The sequence below is a fragment of the Mastigoproctus giganteus genome, chromosome 12, assembly GCF_048544385.1.
Source record: "Mastigoproctus giganteus isolate SK-2022 chromosome 12, ASM4854438v1, whole genome shotgun sequence".
Classification (NCBI taxonomy): domain Eukaryota; kingdom Metazoa; phylum Arthropoda; class Arachnida; order Uropygi; family Thelyphonidae; genus Mastigoproctus; species Mastigoproctus giganteus.
In genome coordinates, this window is record NC_143586.1 from 57,392,821 (window position 1) to 57,414,063 (window position 21,243).

The 21,243-nt window shown below is 36.2% G+C and overlaps 1 protein-coding gene across 1 annotated transcript in view; it reads right to left on the reverse strand.

Annotated features, from left to right (window-relative positions):
* Positions 1 to 940: 940 nt before the first annotated feature.
* Pu (GTP cyclohydrolase punch) overlaps positions 941 to 21,243 on the reverse strand; it is a 73,732-nt gene continuing 53,429 nt past the window's right edge. Inside the window, exons 3-6 of the mRNA XM_090386836.1 lie at positions 17,358 to 17,413; positions 13,877 to 13,908; positions 13,109 to 13,193; positions 941 to 1,403 (exon numbers count right to left, since the gene is read on the reverse strand). Coding sequence (XP_090242962.1) covers positions 1,277 to 1,403; positions 13,109 to 13,193; positions 13,877 to 13,908; positions 17,358 to 17,413 — 300 coding nt within the window. The 3' untranslated portion in view covers positions 941 to 1,276. The remainder of the gene's footprint in view (positions 1,404 to 13,108; positions 13,194 to 13,876; positions 13,909 to 17,357; positions 17,414 to 21,243) is intronic.

Sequence of the window (21,243 nt, forward strand, 5' to 3'; positions counted from 1 at the left end):
ACAATAAACAATTTTAAAAAGTAATTTTTGTGCATTCATTCTACGTCCCTTTACCCACAATTAAGTACTCTTAAAAGGTACACTTACCCGACTGAAATCACTGCTCTAAATAACATTTCTGAGAAACCAGAATTTACTTTTAATCGTTAATTCAAAACATTCTCCTCCAATATAAACACTTCTTAAATCAAAAATTAAATAACAATAACTATTTTTATTCACCTGCGCATATTTATCTCAATACTTATAAATTAAACAAGCTTATATTTATTTATGGGTCTGAAGCTCGAGATGTATATCCATTCTTTGAAAATGCATGTAACCTATATTCAGAACATTATTTCGTCTTATGCCAAAACATTCCTGAACGAGATTCTTTTTAGTAGTGCCACTGTGTTAGTGAAATAAATACTTCGTTCATTCACCCATTTGGAACAGGTCCCAAATTCGATTATGATCGTAGACCAGAACTATAAAAAGCTTTTAGCCTAGTTAGTTTGTAATACGTTTTTCATCCCTGAAACTCAACCCAGACTTGACATTAACCCAGACTTTTAAAGCGACATACCACTACCTTTAACTAAAGTATAATTTGCACACTCCAAGTTGGAGTATCACTATATTCGTTATTACAATCCTATAATAGTAAGCAGTATTAATTACTGCAATCAGAAATGGCTCAAAGTACACTGCTCATTATTATTTTAAGAAACTAGGTGTCAGATTTTATACAAACTAATACATAAATAAATATTTTGTACAGCGGGTATATACTCCTTATATTTCGCGATTCATTCGAAAATTCTATCAGGGTATATATTAAAGTATCCTAAAATCATAAATCTCGAGATTCATTAAGGTTAATAGAGGGCGTAATGATATGTTACAATTCTCAAGGTAAGTTGCAAACAAAGTAAAAAGTATTTTCGTTGTTGCTCAGTGAAGGTTTTCATTACAAGAATATTCACATCCAAAAATAGAGAAGATATAAACATTATACAGCCATAAATACAGTCAAACATTGTAAAATATTTCTGTTATCACTGAATACCGTTTAATTTATGGAACACTTTGAGTTATGTTGTCCTTCGACGCATTTACAAGCCACGTGTAAATCGACGAGCCTGCGCACTGCTTTCTTTTTGTTAAGAAACCAGTTCATCGTAAGGTGAGATCCTTGGGTTATGGTTCTGAATTTCCTATGTACCACCGACATTTGAAACGATAAGTCTGAACTTGATAGATGACCTTTTTCCTTGTGAAGAGAAATTTCTTGTCATTGTCGTATTAAGGTAAGAAACTCTTCTCGAGTCTTTGGGTCTTCACGAAATACTCCAAGCATTGCACTGGTAATGGTTTTACTGTTCAGTTTCTGTACTCCTCGCATTACCATACACATGTGCCTAAGATTGAATAAATAAATGAATATATGCAATACGTGTAAACAGTATTTACAATATAATAATTATTTTAAGCAATCAGTAAGCAAAAAATAAGATTCTCTTAGCTTGGCCTACGTTATTATTATTATAACTTTTTAATTTCTTTATTATTATCTTTTTATTATTTTAATATAATATTAAGAATAACAGTAATATTTTTGTTATTTAAAATAACATTAAATATATTGAATATATTTTAAGTATTATTTATTATATTCTATTTTAGTTTATATTTTTAAAATATAATTTTTGTTACATTTTTATTATTCTTAAGATTATCATTTTTAAATAGTGTAATTATTTTTATTCATTATAATCATTATTAAGGTAATAATCGTATTTTGTATTATAAAATACAAGTAAAATATTAGTAGTGTTTGAGCATCACAAAATTCTGATTCACTTTTAATATCTGTAAGTCCAGATATATATCGGTTCAATATAATTTATATTTAATTAAATATACCGTATATTCTGAAGTATAAATCAGCTTTCTATATGATTCGCCAAATACGTCGAGTAAAATGTGCATATTACAGTAGATATTGGAGTAAGAGTAATATCTGCAGTGAGAACCAGTCTACTCTTTAATTCAATTATTTCTGCTCTGTTTTTTACTTTTTAACGTTGACGTGGTGACATTTTATTACACTACATAATAAACTGTAAAGAAAGCGGTAAGCGTGTACAGTTCTATATAGAACTGTACTGTACTGTACTGAAAATTGGTTTTTGAGTAAGCAATGCCCCATTAACGCTAATATTATAAAAAAAATTAACACTCTCGAAAGTAAATCCAAAAACATAACTCCAAATCAACTGTTTTCATCTGATGGAGGACAGGAACACATCCTCGGGCTTTAAAAGGTGAGAAAAAAAAATGTATAGTTGCTTTCTTTATAAAACAAATGATCCTTTTCCATTTTGACTCATTTTCATGTCCCATTTCTTTTAATTCTAAATATTCTCTTAACCTATTTCTATATAGATTCTTAATACTCAATCTTGAACATCGTTTCTTTATCTTTTTTTAAGAATTATTTATATATGAATGCTGCTATTATTAATTTATGATCGTTTCCAATATTTACCGATGGTGTCGCTTTTATGTCCAATTGGCGATTTATAATCAATTACTAATTTACTGCCTCTCTAAATAACATGGACAAAATAATAGAGGCAGTAAATCAGTAATTTACAATCAATTATCAACTAACTAATTATGGCTCAGAGACATGGACACCGGGAAGAGAGGAGGTTAAACGGCTAGAAGCATTCGAGATGTGGGTGTGGAGAACAATGGAAAGTGTGAAGTGGGTGGGCAGGGTGAGTAATGAGGAAAGTAGGTGAAGAGAGAGAGAGAGAGAGAGAGAGAGAGAGAGAGAGAGAGAGAGAGAGAAAACGTTAGTAATAGAATTAAGAAGAAGACAAAAGAACTTTACAGAAGAGAAAGCATATTGAGGGAAGAAAGCTGTTGGGAGAAGAAGGAAAATTGGAATGGTGGATTGGATAGGAATAAAAAATTATGCAGGAATTAAAAGGAAAGCACAAAATACAGAAGCATGGCGTCAGTGGAGCCTTGAACCTGCATGAGGGCAGAGAACTAGAAGAAGACGGACTTCGTTATTTGTAGTAATCCGCGGCTACAAGCCACGAAAATGGTTTCAAAACTAAAACAAACAAACAAACAAAAAAAAAAAGTTCGACATTTTAAGAGTTTTGAAGTTTTACAACTGAATGAAACGCCATGTAGTAGTAACGAGTTGGCAAATGTTTATTTGGCATCGAACTATTTTTTTACGCGTTACGTTCATCAGGAGTAAGTGAGCGCTTACGAAGATGTGCTGAATCAAAGAAATTTCGTGAAGAACGAGTAAGCCTGGCATCGAACTATTTTTTTATGCATTAGGTTCATCAGAAGTAAGTGAGCGCTTACGAAGATGTGCTGAATCGTCGAAACATGGTGAAGAACGAGTAAGCCAATAATGACGTCATTCGTTGAGGAGGAGAAAGTATAATTAAAATCACCGACCGATGTAGTACTACGGCGGAAGGCTACAAATGCGAAGCTGTAATGTCACTCGATGAATCAGAGCGCTGCTAACGATGAGCGTCAATCAGTAACCTTACTCTAAAGAAATACTAAGTACTTAATTATATTAACATCGTTAATAATTTTATTAACAATATTAATGCGTTTATAATTATTTAATTAATAATGTCTGTCTCTTTTAATTAAACCAAAAGCAGACGTCACTTTGCTAGTAAGGACACTACTGCGCATGTGCCCCACCAGTACAACATTGGCGAAGGCAAATATACGATTGCATTTTAAACTTTAATTTTCGGTTTATAAATTAAAGGAAAGACTGTCATATGAACTTTGATAAATCTCATATTACAAAATGAACATTGCACTGTGTAGTCATTTTTCCTGAACGGTGTGGTGTGAAATAGAAACTGTAATGAGGTCACTGTAGAGGTTAAGATTATTTATTATTTAACTACAATGCATTATACAAACATACCAATTTATGCGATAATAATATAAAACTAAATATTAATTAATTTATAAAGAAAAGAATATTTCAATATAGCATGGTTACATTTCAGCAAACATTCATATTAATATTACCTGAAATCGAACTAGAACAAGGGTGGGCACCTTTATAAATGGTGAGCCAAATAAAATGTCTGTGAGGTAGACGCGGGCCAAATTTTTTTTTAGCTTTCCACGATTTAAAAAAAAAAAAAAAAAAACGAAATACAAATTCGAGATAAAATTACAAAAATACAATTATAGTAACAAAATACAAATATAATTGATTTGATACTGTTTATTTTTATCAGTGAATCGATATCTGGATCGTTATTTGTATACGCAGAGTATTTTTATAATATAAAAATCAAGTCAATCCTTCTTGTATACGAGGTGTGGCAATAAAGTTCCCTGGACTGATGCAAAAAAAAAAAAAAAAAAAAAATGCAGAATGAAGAAGAAAAATGCAGATTTCAGAATGTTTTAAAAATTTTTATTCAAAGTAATCATCACCTGATTGAATGCACTTATTACACCGTTCTAAAAGTCTCTGAAAGGATTCGTCGAAGGCGTCCAAAGAGACGATGTTCAATTCGGCGGTTACGCTTTTCTTTATGTCATCAAATCCTGAAATCTCTTTCCTATGAGGGTAGTTTTCACCTTGGGAAAGAGAAAGAAGTCCGCTGGTGCAAGATCGGGGAGTAGGATAGATGGTTGCTATATATACAATGCAATGTTTCGTCAGAAATGTCTTCACAATAAGTGCCGAATGGGCGGGGGCATTGCGTGCTAGAGGAATCAGCTGCTTTTCTCTCGAAATTGCCTCTCACTCGGGAAATGAGTTTCAACAGTCTTTGAAGGTGTAAGGACCCAGCCTTACAATAATTTAATAAAGGTTGTTAAATATTGGAAGAATTAATTGTGGCGAATATAGTTAGTTTCAGTTAAGTATCATTTGTTAAGAAACACTGAAATTCGAAGGTTAGTCCAAACACTCCAAATCTCGGTTGTAAAGAATTCCTTAAGCGAGTCAGTAAAAGTAATTATAATGAACCGAAACAAATCCCACTTAAGACAGGAGCATATACACTATAGAAAGGGCACTGAGTGCGGAAGTGGCCCTATTAATAAATTTCACGGTTCGACCTCTAGCAGGTGTGGGCGACGTAGTAATGGGGGGTGAGGTCACAAAGAAAGCCTGAAACTCTTAGCTGACCGGAACTTACGTTTAATTTCTAGAAATTACCAGAATTTTCCAGATTATCGGAAGTTCGGTCACACTAGGAAAAAGAAAGCACGCCCACGGAAATGAAGGGAGACGAATAGGATCACGAAGGAAAGGATAGGGAAGTCAACGATTGGCCAGGAAGAAAGCGGTGGGAATTTTGAGAGAAAAGAGAGAAGGAAAGAAAAAATTGATACTGATCATTCGGAGAGGAGTTTTTGTGGTGGAAGCAGTCCTGGAGAGATGGAAGCTGTAGTGGGAGAATTTATTATAAGAATTTATTTTGTGAAAGTCTAGAGTCGGAAGTATCGTTCCCTTGAAGAAGTTAATGCAGTCTATGGAGGAAGAATGGTGAAACGCCATAGAGGCAAATTTCTCGATTGAGCAGTTGAGTGACTAGTCGACCCGGAAGGTATCCCAGTCCTCGGACGCAACGCAGATGGAGGAAGAAAGGAGATAAGATCCGGTATTATCTTCAGCCGTGCAGTACCCGGTAGAGAAACCCAGGATAGATTACTGTGTTCCCCGGATGAGCAACCTTTCGCTTTCCAGTCCTCACCCCGAACAGATAGGAAGAGAGACCGAGCAGGGAGGAATACCAGACCATTGCGTAAGTGTTAGAATAAGTACTGAGAATATAATTTGTAAAAAAAGGAGAACTAATTTAATAATGAAAAGGACTCTAGGAGGACGCTATAAGTTTTAAGAGAGAATGTCAAAGTACTAAATATATATTCATATATATTCGAACGAGTGTAATACTTAAGGAGTGATAATTTAATTTAGTATAGAGATCAGAGTAATGCAATTTAAGAGTAAGTTAATCTGTAGTAGGAAGTAAAAATTTTGTCCTTGAATTATTGTGAATGTTAAATTGCTGTGAGTATGACTTATTTGGGGTAGAAAATGATTAAACAGGTAAACAATTAAATGAGCATCTAGCCCTAATTGTGAAATAGTGGATTAATTGAACGGAAAGGTAACTAAGTAAATTGGTTGGATATTGTTGACTGTTGACATGTTTGCAAGTAAGGATTCTGGAATGAATATATATGTATTTCCTAATAAGTTGGGAAACGAGCACTTATGAAATTATATTTTGTCTGTTCATTGGCTGATGGTGGTTTATTGACTTACATGGACTGTTAAGGAGCAAAGAGACAGATTGTGCATTGTGAGGGGTAATAAATGCCCGGACCTACTGAAATCTTTGTAGAGCAACATGAAGAGACACAGTGATATATATGTAGATATATATAAGTATTAGGATTTAGTAGTTCTTTTGATAACAAGGTTGACTGTAAATTACAAGATATATACACATTTAAAAATTAGTAAAATAACAAGTGTCAAACTAAATACTGTATTCTGTTAAAGGTTATTGTAATTTTCTTATATATAATATGACAATAAAAAACAAATTTGTATATTCTACATTCTTGTGTGTGTGTCTGTCATTTCTAAACTCAGCCAGTCCAGTGGAAGAATACCTTAATATATTAGGGGTCCCCGTGAGTCTGGGAATTTTCTGAAATCAATCAAGTCAGGTGTAAAAGTGGGAGGGGTTAAAATAAGGGGATATAAAAAAAATATAACATAATATAATATAATTGTAGGCTTCTTTGAGGAATAGGATTTTCAGAATAATAAAGATAACGAAATCCCCACCCCCACAATTGGCGAGCCAGCCAGGATAATTCTTCACGAGGGAAGGCTGAGTTCAGAACGACAAAAAAAAAAATATATATATATATATATATATGTATATGTAATCCAGTTGCTGAAACTGATAGAAAAAAATTCAGCTGGCGAGCCAGAAAGTGAAAAGTGAAAAAAAGTAAGTAGTTAAAGTGGGTACTGAATTAGAATTTGTGTTTTAGAATTAGATGAAATAAGTTATAGAATAAGAAAGGTATTGATAGAAAATAGCTAGTTAATTAGAATAAACCCCACCTCGAAAGATAAGTCATGGCTACAAGGAGAGCGAACAGCAGTAGGGATAGAGAAAGGGAGGAAAATATCAACGGGCAGGAGACATCAGGAGAAACAATTGTTAGTATAGGGAATGATAATAGGGGCCCAATTAAGTTAAGCAAATTTTTAAAAGTATTTAAAGGGGAACCATCAGAAAATGTGGAACATTTTCTGAGAAAACTAAAAATGATTAAGGAAAAGGAAGAATTAACGGAACTAGAAATAGTCATGATGGCGGAATTCAAGCTAGAGGGCAGGGCCCAGACTAGGTATTTAGAGGAGACCCAAGGGATGGAAATAGAAACATTAGACAAATTTGAAAAGATATTAAGGAAGTTATTTTCCCCAAAGATCACGTTCCTAGAAGGAATCGGGATATTAAATAATTATAGTCAAAATAATCGCGAAAGCATAGAGGACTATTACAAAAGGTTTTTAACAGTAAAATTAAATACAGAAGTATCAGAAAAAGAAAATAGCGCCTTTGACAAAATCCTGATGGGACAATTTTTGATGGGGGTCAGGGATAAATATAAGCGAGAGATTCTAAGGAGAAAACCCAATTCATTAGCTGAGGCCATGAAACTAGCCACTGATGAGGAAAAGCTAGACCTCCAAGGTCGGGGGGCTATAAAGGGGGACATAAATGTATTAGCCACAGGAGAAGGGACAAAACCGAAAGGTAATAAAGAAAGGGAAGGCGAAATTAAGTTAGAAGGGTTAGAGAAACAGATAGCGGGAATGGAAATAAAGTTAAATAAATTATTAGAGCAATTAAACACAAAAAAGAATGCACTAGATGAAAATAATAGGCAGGGGGGCGAAAGACCACAAACAGGGCAGAGCACAAGAGGCAAGTACAACGACACAGAGGGGTGGAAAGGGGAAGTCAGAGAAGATAGGCGAAATGGACAGAGGAGGTGTTACATATGTGGGGGCAAGGAACATCTCGCTAGATATTGTCCACACAGGAATAGCCAAAGGGGATACCGCGGAGGTAGTAACTACAGCCAGGAGCAAAACCCTGGGAGGAGTGAACAAGCATTACACATAAACACAGCCAAAAGAAAAAACATATCTTTAGGCGCTGTAAGTGATAACGGAAGGGGGAACGACCTGTTATATGTAAAGGGAAGCTTAGGAGGGGTACCAGGTAAATTTCTTGTAGACACAGGAGCCTCGAGGTCAATATTAATGTGGGATTACCTCATCAGATACTGCAAAGGGTCAAATAAGGGAGATGTGAGATGTTGCCGCGAATTTCTTGTGAAAGGGGTAGGTGCTGAAGAAATTCACACCAACTATATAGTCAGAGACAAGATAAGATTACAGGGATGTGAAAACATGGTGCCCCATTCATATTTAGTGGCAAATAGAGTAAACAGTCGTCGACATGACGCAATACTAGGCACGGACCTACTAAAGAAATTAAGAGCCAAGGTAGATGTGGGAAATGGCAGCATTAACTTCGGTAGTGATACCCAGGTGAGGTCTAAAGTAGACAGAAGGCAAAATGCTGGCAGCAGAGCCCAGTACGAGCCAGAGCGAGGGGAATCTTCAAAGGGAACGAGTGTGAAAGAATTAGAAGGGTATAAGGCAAACACTGTTAATAAAGTTCTGGTTGCACAAGAAGAATTAAGGGAATTGAAGAAGAACAACAAAACTAATAAGAATAATGAGAGAAAGTGTCGAGAAAGTGGAAGGATGTTACACGTGGGAGTTTTGGAAATGACAGAAAGGGTCAATGGAAATTCTGGAAAGAAAACGTCTCGAAGGGAAGAGAAACATGAAGATAGCGAACTGTTAAATAAAGTGGAAGAAAGTGGAGGTGAAAAGAATGACAACTTGGTAAATGAATCAACAGAGCCGAAAAGAATCGAATGGCCATGGAACCACAGAACTGAAACTCCCTATGGGGAAAGGGCCCTCAAGTTGAAAGAGACAAACAGGCTACAACAAATGTATTTAGGAGCAGCATTTAATGAAAACATGGGATGGGAATAGTTTTAGTGACAGAAAAAAAAAATATCCATTTAATTAATGTACATGTATAGAATTGTATATAGGAATACGAGGGATAGATTGTAGTTAATAAGTAGGCCCTGGAAGAAGGCACATCCGCCTGAGGACCTGTATAAAATTTATATATATGGGATATAAATTTTAGGGGGAGAGGGATGCAATGTAAGGACCCAGCCTTACAATAATTTAATAAAGGTTGTTAAATATTGGAAGAATTAATTGTGGCGAATATAGTTAGTTTCAGTTAAGTATCATTTGTTAAGAAACACTGAAATTCGAAGGTTAGTCCAAACACTCCAAATCTCGGTTGTAAAGAATTCCTTAAGCGAGTCAGTAAAAGTAATTATAATGAACCGAAACAAATCCCACTTAAGACAGGAGCATATACACTATAGAAAGGGCACTGAGTGCGGAAGTGGCCCTATTAATAAATTTCACGGTTCGACCTCTAGCAGGTGTGGGCGACGTAGTAATGGGGGGTGAGGTCACAAAGAAAGCCTGAAACTCTTAGCTGACCGGAACTTACGTTTAATTTCTAGAAATTACCAGAATTTTCCAGATTATCGGAAGTTCGGTCACACTAGGAAAAAGAAAGCACGCCCACGGAAATGAAGGGAGACGAATAGGATCACGAAGGAAAGGATAGGGAAGTCAACGATTGGCCAGGAAGAAAGCGGTGGGAATTTTGAGAGAAAAGAGAGAAGGAAAGAAAAAATTGATACTGATCATTCGGAGAGGAGTTTTTGTGGTGGAAGCAGTCCTGGAGAGATGGAAGCTGTAGTGGGAGAATTTATTATAAGAATTTATTTTGTGAAAGTCTAGAGTTGGAAGTATCGTTCCCTTGAAGAAGTTAATGCAGTCTATGGAGGAAGAATGGTGAAACGCCATAGAGGCAAATTTCTCGATTGAGCAGTTGAGTGACTAGTCGACCCGGAAGGTATCCCAGTCCTCGGACGCAACGCAGATGGAGGAAGAAAGGAGATAAGATCCGGTATTATCTTCAGCCGTGCAGTACCCGGTAGAGAAACCCAGGATAGATTACTGTGTTCCCCGGATGAGCAACCTTTCGCTTTCCAGTCCTCACCCCGAACAGATAGGAAGAGAGACCGAGCAGGGAGGAATACCAGACCATTGCGTAAGTGTTAGAATAAGTACTGAGAATATAATTTGTAAAAAAAGGAGAACTAATTTAATAATGAAAAGGACTCTAGGAGGACGCTATAAGTTTTAAGAGAGAATGTCAAAGTACTAAATATATATTCATATATATTCGAACGAGTGTAATACTTAAGGAGTGATAATTTAATTTAGTATAGAGATCAGAGTAATGCAATTTAAGAGTAAGTTAATCTGTAGTAGGAAGTAAAAATTTTGTCCTTGAATTATTGTGAATGTTAAATTGCTGTGAGTATGACTTATTTGGGGTAGAAAATGATTAAACAGGTAAACAATTAAATGAGCATCTAGCCCTAATTGTGAAATAGTGGATTAATTGAACGGAAAGGTAACTAAGTAAATTGGTTGGATATTGTTGACTGTTGACATGTTTGCAAGTAAGGATTCTGGAATGAATATATATGTATTTCCTAATAAGTTGGGAAACGAGCACTTATGAAATTATATTTTGTCTGTTCATTGGCTGATGGTGGTTTATTGACTTACATGGACTGTTAAGGAGCAAAGAGACAGATTGTGCATTGTGAGGGGTAATAAATGCCCGGACCTACTGAAATCTTTGTAGAGCAACATGAAGAGACACAGTGATATATATGTAGATATATATAAGTATTAGGATTTAGTAGTTCTTTTGATAACAAGGTTGACTGTAAATTACAAGATATATACACATTTAAAAATTAGTAAAATAACAAGTGTCAAACTAAATACTGTATTCTGTTAAAGGTTATTGTAATTTTCTTATATATAATATGACAATAAAAAACAAATTTGTATATTCTACATTCTTGTGTGTGTGTCTGTCATTTCTAAACTCAGCCAGTCCAGTGGAAGAATACCTTAATATATTAGGGGTCCCCGTGAGTCTGGGAATTTTCTGAAATCAATCAAGTCAGGTGTAAAAGTGGGAGGGGTTAAAATAAGGGGATATAAAAAAAATATAACATAATATAATATAATTGTAGGCCTCTTTGAGGAATAGGATTTTCAGAATAATAAAGATAACGAAATCCCCACCCCCACAAAGGACCTGTACGTAGAACGCAGCGTTAACTCTTTCTCTCTTCAGGTACTAATTCCTTGTGAATCACACCGTTTGTCGAAAAACATGATCAGCATTGTCCTGATCGTGAGCTTCTGTAAATAAAACCTTTTGGACCTTGGTGATGATTTTGAAGTCCACTGCATTCTCTGACGCTTCGTCTCTGGATCGTACTGAAACACTCAACACTCATCTTGAGTGACAATACGTCGAGGAAATTAGGACTGTATTGATAAGTGTGAATGAAGTCTTAGCATGATGACACTTTTTGTTGCTTCTGCTCAGCCGTGATTAAGCGACACAGACTTTGCACAGACCTTCCATTTTCCTAAATCTTAATGCAGAATCTTACGAATCGATCGTCTTCTTATTCATATCCAACCCATCAGCTATCATTCTGAGAGTAAGTAAAACGAAGATCTCTTGCCACAATTTCGCAACTCTGTCCTCGTAGGCTGCCGTAGCCGAGTGGTCAACCGCGAGGGTACATAAGTACACACGCCGGGCATACTCAGGGGGAGCAGATGGGAATATATCCCCCCCCTTAACCATGCCTATGTGTATGCATATGAGTGTCCCTAGGTCTATCTAAAAAAAACCTCATAAACCTGGTCTTCATGCCCTTCCTCACGATGATATCTCTACTGGACAATCTCTGTACCACCATCTGCTGGAGGAAGTGCGAATTACAACAGACCACCCCCGTTTATTTTACAACTCATTGGACATGACTGCAGCAGCAGCAGTCTGGATACTTTATTGCCACATCTGATATAATTAATAATTCTTAAAGTTGTTCAAAATCTAAAACGTTCAAAAACAAGCGTAAACTTAATCAATGAAATTTTTTTTAAGAATTCATTCTGTTCAAAATAATTTAATATATACGTCGTTTATTAATACAGATTAAAATATGGAATGTTCTATTTTTGTCTAATTTTTAAAACTTTCTGAAACATACAGTAATTTATATGTAAGAATACAATGTAAAACATAGACAATAGGAACCAAAATAAAGTGTACCAAAATTTAACAGAGCTTTTAGTGGTTGCATTATGTTATGTTGTTTTTACTAGTTTTTTTTTTTTTTTTTTTTTGCTGCTGTTGTGTTTATTAATAAAAATAAATCGGGACAATGGATCGAAAATTGCTCTATAAGTACGTGACTTTCATCTCTTGCATCACATTGACGTAATCGATATGTCTGTAGCAATAAGCAACTCTCCTTGTACATCTTTCCTACCTCATTTTAATGCACAAATCACCACTGCTGACTCCTACAAGCGGGCTGATGAAAAATGTCTTCTTGACAGCAGTTCAGAACTTAAAATGTTTCTGCTGATAGCGAAGATATTGATTCCGAAATCGAAATGCTGATGACCGAATAGAAAACCCTGCGATCGTTATCTTTCTTTTTCCCATAATGGTGTTATAAACATGTTTTGTACTTGATTACAAAAGCTTTTGGTGTTGAAAAGATGTCTATGGTGTTTTTCACAAAGCAATCGATACGACACGAAGTGAACTATTAAAAAGGGAGATCATAAATATCCCATTTGTCAGAGATGAAAGGAGATATAAAAGGTCAAAAATTACTGCTCAATCTTTCACTCTTTTGTGTGCGAATAAGTTATTAATTAGAACAAAGGGAATTGCTTTGCAAGGGAAAGCATTAACATTCTACTTACGTTGCTTCTGTAACAACGCCAACTCCTGTAGGGTTAATGGCTTCTGTAATGGCTACTGCAATCTGTTTAGTTAACCGCTCCTGCACTGCAAATAGAAAATCGATGAGCGATTTAGACAGAGACTTACGACGTTGAAAGAATAAGAAAACGCTTTAAGAATAAAAATTATTTCTAAGAAGAAAATAGCTAAAAATTTTGAATTGATTATTTGGAATGGCGTCGATACCCCGTTAATTTTAATAACTAGGAGCATAATTATGCAACATGAATTGTTGAGGAGGCTTCCACCTTGCAGTGGATTGATAATGGCTGGAGTTTACCTTTTTTTTATTTTATAATTATGGAAAAACAAGACACTGGAACACTACTTCAAGAGTGTCAATCCTCTCTCAACCAAAGTAAAGAGAAAAAAAATAATAATAATAAAGGGTAACAGGTCTATTATTAGCTCTTTCTCGAAGCCCACTGACAATATGGGGTTCATTGGTTCACAGCTTAGGTTCACGGGTAACACGTCCATGTTTAACTATGTTAGACCTGTTAACCCTTTATGTAGTTCATAAAAAAAGGTATCTGATTTGGGTAATTTTTAAATTATGATTTCTGATATCCATTTTGTTCTAACGCTGAACAGCAAATCGTGTTCAGAATTTTGCGACTGAACTTCTTTGGCTTATTCCGTTGAATTAATGTGCATGCTCAAGTAAAAAAAAATAATAATAACAATTAAATTATGTAATCCAACATATTAGAAAAATGAAGGCCTACCTTGAAGTCTTCTACTATACACCTCTACTATTCTGAAAACCGGAAAAGGAAAAAAAAAACTGAATTAGAAATGTTTAAAGATTTCTAAGATTATTTTTAAGATTTCAGTACTTGTAAGATTATTAAGTTTAAAGATTATTAAACATTATTAAATATCATCCCTCACTCCTAAGAGACAAAAACATTAAAATCATTAGCTGACTAATGTTACTGTTAGAAGATGATGTGATAGTTATTTTTTTTTTAAAAAAAATTTAGTGCTAAACAGTGGAAACACACAGTAACATGCAACAAGACTAGATGAAAGCATCAAATTTTCTCGCATACAGCGCCGTCTATCGGAAAAATAAAAAAAAATCGAAATTATTAATTTGAATGCATGTTTCACTATTAGAACGTTGCCCACATGGGTTAATATTGTATTTCAATCAAAATTTTAATTATTCTTAGCAAATTTAATGAGATTAATTACTATTAACTGTAATAAGTCCTTTGAAAATTTTTGTTTCCTTTTTCATTTTTAATACAGCACTTGCTTTTCTGAATGTACTGTGGAATTCGTCATGTGGAGATGATTACTTCTGTGAGATGTGTAGCATCACAGAAAAAAATCTTTTGAGTTTCCTTTCCCCAAAAGCTTAGTTTGTGAGGTTAGAATAGTGAAAGTACGCATTTCCGACTATCATTTCACTTCTAACAAAGAATACTTCCCTGTTGAGAGGAGTGGATGAAGTTATTTGATATGGTGCAATATCGAGGAAACTTATCAAGCTGGAGATACATAAAGATAACGCTGCCATTCTGAAATCCAGTACAGTAATTGTTCTACTCCAAGGCTGCCAGATGTGAGAGTCTGTACTACTGTTTTTAAAAATAATAATAATATGAAGAAGGAGCAATCTTTTATAGGACTGATTTTCTCAAAACAGCCAAATTAGGAATACGCTGTTCTTATATAAAACTAGAAAAGCCGTTCAATATCCAGCTAGTTCAGTGAGTAAAATGAAGACGATTTTAGTGAAATTACAAGTTAGAAATATGATTTTAACAAAATTTTTATACCCGAATAATACTGTAACTGGAATGCAAGCTTTAGTTAGCCACTTTCAACCTTAGGTTACTATTGCCATGCTTCCACACCGTATGGGAAAGGCTTGGGTTCGAATCCCGTCTTGACGGAAAAACGTGATCACCAAATGCAATATTGTTATTGTATTCTATCTTGTAAGCTCCTCTGACCTTATGTTGCTGTCCAGGAGTATAAACAGAAAATTTATTTTACTACGGCCTGATGTAGTCTAGTGATCAGTCTCGAAGTGCAATATTACATGCGCCTCAGTTGAGTGTCGTTCGAGCCCACGTCTGCTAAATTGTCTTGTTAATTAAAAATGATTAGGTCTAAATTCTTTTAATTATGAGGTCTTGCCAGAATACGAACAGAACATTTAATTTTTATCTGCTATTTTAAAAACGCGGCCAAGTTAATTGGTTGCTGGCAAACACTATCTTGAGCTCACGCTAACAATGGGTAGCTGGACCTATCAAAGAAACATCAATACAGGGGTACCGCAAGGGGTGTTATCAGACCTTCTCTTTACTGCAATCACTGACTCCTCTAGTAAACAATAGAGCCTTCGGATAAAGATAAATAGAGCCTTCGGATAACGGGCAAGATATAGAAAATGCAATTAACAACAGTCTTATACAACTAGGAAACTACCTCAAATTCTTTGGTCTGAAGGTTAATCCAGACAAATTCTCTTGCATGGTCTTTTCATTGACGCCCGATCCGATAGTCATTTAGCCTACGCATGAAGGGAAATCATCAAAAGTGTAGCAAAACATCGTGACCTCGGGGTGATATTCGATACAGAGTTAGGGTTCAACTACCAACTTGAACATCTGTGCCTTCAAATGAGCCGAAATCGTTAGATCACAAACCCAGGCACTACCAAGAGATACATCTAGACAGCCATCTTCCAACGCGTCCTTCAAGGAGCAGAAATTTGGGGTTCTGCGACCAAAACTACCTAAAGCCACCATATGCAGCCACGTTTTGATTACTTAAATGGGCCACATGGAAGTCTCAGTTACCTCCACGATAGCGAACCACAGCGATGGCCACGGCTCTCGGTCTGGAACGTTTGCTAGTAAAGATGGAACAGAGACGCTTAACTTTCACTATGAAGATGCTCACGGGAAAGATCTCTGCCCTCAACTTCTGGGACGTGATCCGCTGGAGAGTTCCTCCTCCTGCGCTGAGTGCAAAGCCACAGTTGCGTTCGACCCATGGGAGACTGCATATGTCTGATATTTATGCCCACACAAATGTTAACGACGATACAATCGCTGGACGTGGATCTGAACCGGTTTGCCTATGATAAACAGTACGGGAGAAGGATATTAACGAAAGCACATGATTTTCTCCCCACCCAGTAGGGTGACGAATCTGAACTGTAAAAATCTATCTGTGAACTCTGAAAAAACTCGATCTGTGCCACTGTATTCTGTGAATCACGAATCCTGTAATCTAGACGCATGGAGAACTGGTTTACGGGGTATCTGTGTTCATGGATTTTATTTTATTTTTTTATTTAGTTTTGCTATTTTTTATTATCATTATTTATCTTCTCATTTTATTATATTACTATCCATGTGAATTACACTCCCTGGCAGCATGCCGTGATGAGTGCATTGTATCGTGTCTTTACGTACAATAAAGATTATTGTTTTTAAAATAACATCTAGCCAACCGTGATCTGTGGGCCGAAAAAGCCAGTCGTTGCGAGAAGCCAATGGACGCTAATAAGACTTGTGCAGGGTAACAGAAAGTCTACAATCAGTGAAATAGCAACCCAATACAACAGAAGTAACCAAAGAAGTTTCAGAACACAACTCGTCGTACCTTGTTACTGATGGAGGATCGCAGCAGACAATAGGGCAGGGTTCCACTCCTTTCCACAAAGAACGAGAAGGAACGGCTATAATGGGCCCAGGAACACCAACTCAGGAAAACACATTTTTCCAGTCCGCTAATGGACAGTAGAGGATTGAAAAATGACCGATATGGCAATTTAATTATAGATTATTAATTAGATAATTTAGATATAGATTATTAATTAATTATGTCACTAGTATAGGACAAAAAACCCCCCAAGATTTTGTGACTTCATAATTGAAAGTGAAATTTCGAATATATTTGGAAATATGTATCTATTGCCAAATATTAGAATAGAATATTTTAACTTATATATTTAATTTTTCAAAGTTAAATTTACATTATATTCTTGCTAATAAAACTGCGCTATTAAATATGACTATAATAACTTATTAAGAGTAGTGCACAGCTCCTAATAAATCATAAAAAATATTACTTTTTTCAGTAGTTGGCGCATGTATACAGTATTTATTTATTTTTAAGCATAATGTAATCCAGCCACTCAAGCATGCAAAAGCGACTGCATAAACTTATAAAACTTACCTGGCTAATTTACTTAGACCAAGGACTTTTTTATTCGGTAGATAACCTATAGACACCTGAAAAAGATGAAAATAAAAATAACATAAGATTAATTGCTTTTATTGATTCGTAACGAATAATTCTTTGTTCCTCATTGTCTCAAATTGGGCATTTTTATTATCCAAAAAAAAATTCTCTTCATCTACTCATATCTATACATTATTTTATTTTTCAAAATTCTACTAGCATAGTATCAAAGCCAAGATCATTTGTTTTAGTAGTTTTAACACCATGCTAAATTGCCTGTTCATCGAAATACTGTTTCATCAACCTTATACTTTATGAGGAAGTAAGGAAGGAAAGATCTCGCTTTTCTGTTTTCATTTCTGACGATAGTCTGATTCATAAAACTCTCACAGCAGTCACATGACAGCTTCAGGACTCTGTTGTCATGTGCATAAAGATATCTGAGTTCAAGGTTGAAGTCAAAGTTTGTGGTTCTTCGTCAAAGTTTAATTTACGCTGAACATCGACAAGAGAGAATAAATATTTTGAGCACAAGAGATCTCCGTGCGGTTCTGATGTGATCTGTCAAAACCATTCCCAAAACTTCTAAACAATAGCCTGAGAGATCTGTGGACACCGCCCTCGTGAGTAACACAGTTGGTAGGATCGCCGTTTTCCCCACACACGGAGTGGAAAAGACCTGAGTTCGAGTCCCATCAATGACGTGAAGAGTTTTTATGGGCCTTTTTCACAACGTGTATGAGTTAGTCGGTCTCAGGCGAGGGTAACATGGTTTTACTCCCAGAAACTCGGACTTTTCGTCCAGCAAAACAAAAATCGACCTCAGAACACACGCAATTTACAGACAATATACACGGAGCAAGCCGACCGGGCTAGCCGAGTGGGTAAAGTACCTGCCCGGCAACCCAAAGGTCGCGGGTTCGATTCTCGCCTCGGGCTTGGATCAAAGTACTGCAAAAACCCTGGGAGGTGCAATATGGCCACAGAAGACGATGCGCCAACAACTACCAAATCAAAAAAAAAAAAAAAAAAAACACGGAGCAATATGGCCCTAGTCACTAATGCTCTTAAAATCCTGCAACCACGTACACTTCAGGAACAGTTGTACGTGTGCATATTGTATTCATGGAGCATTGTATCAACATTGATTCACTATGCTCGCCAGACACATAATTACAAAAATTAATGTAGATCGACAAGTACAATGAAATCGTACTCGAAAAAACCAGCCGTTGGGCAAGCCGAAAAGGAGCCATGAATTTCCACGGTTTCGCCAAGCTATCAAGCGTCAGTGTATTGTGCCTGTAAATTGAGCGCGTGTGGGAACCGGGTCTTTCTTAATCGTTAGCTTTTCTAATACCCCTATACTTTGGAACCTAAATTGATAGTTGTTAATTTTTTCAGAAGAACAATTGGTACCGCAAAATCTTCCAAAGGCCACAAGCTATCTGACTGCTCAATTATTTTTTATTTACCTTTCCTAGTATCAGAAGATTCCCGATTATGAGGTTTTTTTTTTATTTCCCCCAAACAGGATAAGTCCGGTGGTGGTCTATAAGGCTGTATGTATTTCTCTTGAATGATGAGACATTTTTATTATCAACATAACAAAGTTTATTGCGCTGTTAGAATCATATGTAAAATACAAACACTAAATTAATCATAAATATACAATCACTCACTGCTTTCTTCTACTCCACATAATTATAATGCTCTCATGTACTTCTTTCATTTCCATACATTTATAATCATCTAAAACATATGAGCAATACAAAATACTAAATTAACTAGCATATACCATCGTTCGATTCACGCTCCTTCACAGTAATACATATGGATAATCTCTCTACTTTCCCATACACATAATTATCTTATATTTTTTCCTTGTCCCTTCTTCCACATGCATATGACTAAGGGTATATTGTTATTCCCTTTTTTAATCAACCTCTTAGAAGTGCTTCACAACCTAAACATATATATAACTGCATTATATTCCCTCTCTCTCTTGATACACGTGAACATCAAATTGAGTATATGACCTTCTCTGGCCTTCAGATCTCTCAGTGGGTTATGAACAAACTGGTTGCTCCACTCAGAGCACTAACTATTTGTTAATGACAATAACATCTAATACCGTACGTTACTCCACATATGCTTTTACATTAGCTAGATAACTCACTCTCTCTCTCCATCTACCACTGTTCACCCCTTTTTTTTAAAAATAAAGTAGTCAGCTCGACCTATCAGACGTATTCAGCTCGACCTATTAGTCCTATTCATTGCCTATCAGTTAACATAAATCAAAATTCCAAGACTTACTTTCTCTGCCTTTCTCTTTACTTTTCTTCCCACTGCCTTGATAGGGTTCCTGGCTCCTGATTTATTTCAAGCGGTCGTCTTCCTTGGTCTAGCTTACTGGTCCACTAGGTGTACATCCCTGGAATCACTCTTGGACTGCATTTTTTGCTGGTTCTCTCCATAATACAAGGCTTTTGCTTCTGGAACACTGCTCTGGCCATTCATTTAGATTTTCTAGCAACTACCTTCACTTCTCATAACACTTTCATTTTTAACCTTTCCCATCACTTTAATTTTATTGATTACCCACTGAACTGCGCCGGCCCTGTTCTCACTCCCATTTCCAAAAATCTCTAACACCCCTCCAAAAAATCTCTCTCTCTCTCTCTCTCTCTCTCTCTCTCTCTCTCTCTCTCTCTCTCTCTCTCTCTCTCTCTCTCTCTCTGTGTTTCTCCTTTTTGTTCATCCCTCTCCCTCCTTTCCTTGACCAATCACCATTAATTTCTCTTTTTTCATCTTTATTCTTATTCGCTAAAGTATCTCCTTTTTGTGTTGGGAACTTTCTGTATGGACAAGCCATCCTTCCGAAGAAATACCCGTGTTGTTTTCGGAGCTGCCTCCATCGGTTACTTTAGTTAATGGCCACACTCTTTTAACCCCTTAATCCTTTTTTTCTACGCTCTTCGCCCGACCTAGCCGCTCTTCAGTTTTCAATGGCGCCCCCATTGACAGCTAATCCGCGCTCTACCTCAAACAAACTGTGGAAACATCAGCAATTTACCTAACCCGGTCTGTTTAAAATATAATAAATTTCAAAATACAAAAATGTATTATTTTTTTAGACTTGCAAGATAGGAATCTTACACGCGTTATACGGTCGCTTTACCTCTTTTCTCCGAGTTTTCGGAGATAAATCATGTCACTTTGCCCGAAATAGACTAACTTGACTATGACATGAGAAAACTCCATAAAAATCTAACAGCTACGTCACTTCCTAAAAGGAAGTGACGTAGCTGTTAGATTTTCCGTCATTTCCGTAAGAAAATTTCGTTACTAATCGGTTTTACTCCAGTGCCACCATAGATGCTTTCACATCAAAAACCTTTTCTGCCTTTATGGGATTTTTTCTGCCCCGTGACGGGTACTGGTACTAAGTGCATGGGGTGGTTGGTTATGTCCAGTTACTACACTGGTGTGCAAAACTTAAGGACCAACACTATTTCTAAAAGGTTACAACCACAAAATCAAACGAAACAGCCTGTAGCGATTTGCATAACTGTGGCCGTTCAGTAGAAAGCTGGTACGCATACAAAAATTTGAATCGTGATGAGAGGGCATAAACAGATTAAAGCAGCAGTTCAGCAGTTATGTGCAAATTACCGAATGGTGAGCACGATTGTTACAGATGTCGATTCGTTTCGTACAGTGCTACAGACAACGAAATGGCCAGTAGAAAACATCTGGATGACTTTACCCGAGGTCGAATAATTGGGAAGCTCGAGGAAGGTCAAAGTGCGAGGAGTGTGGCTGCAGAGTTCGATATCACCCATAGCATGGTCTCACGTGCGTGGTCGGCCTTCAG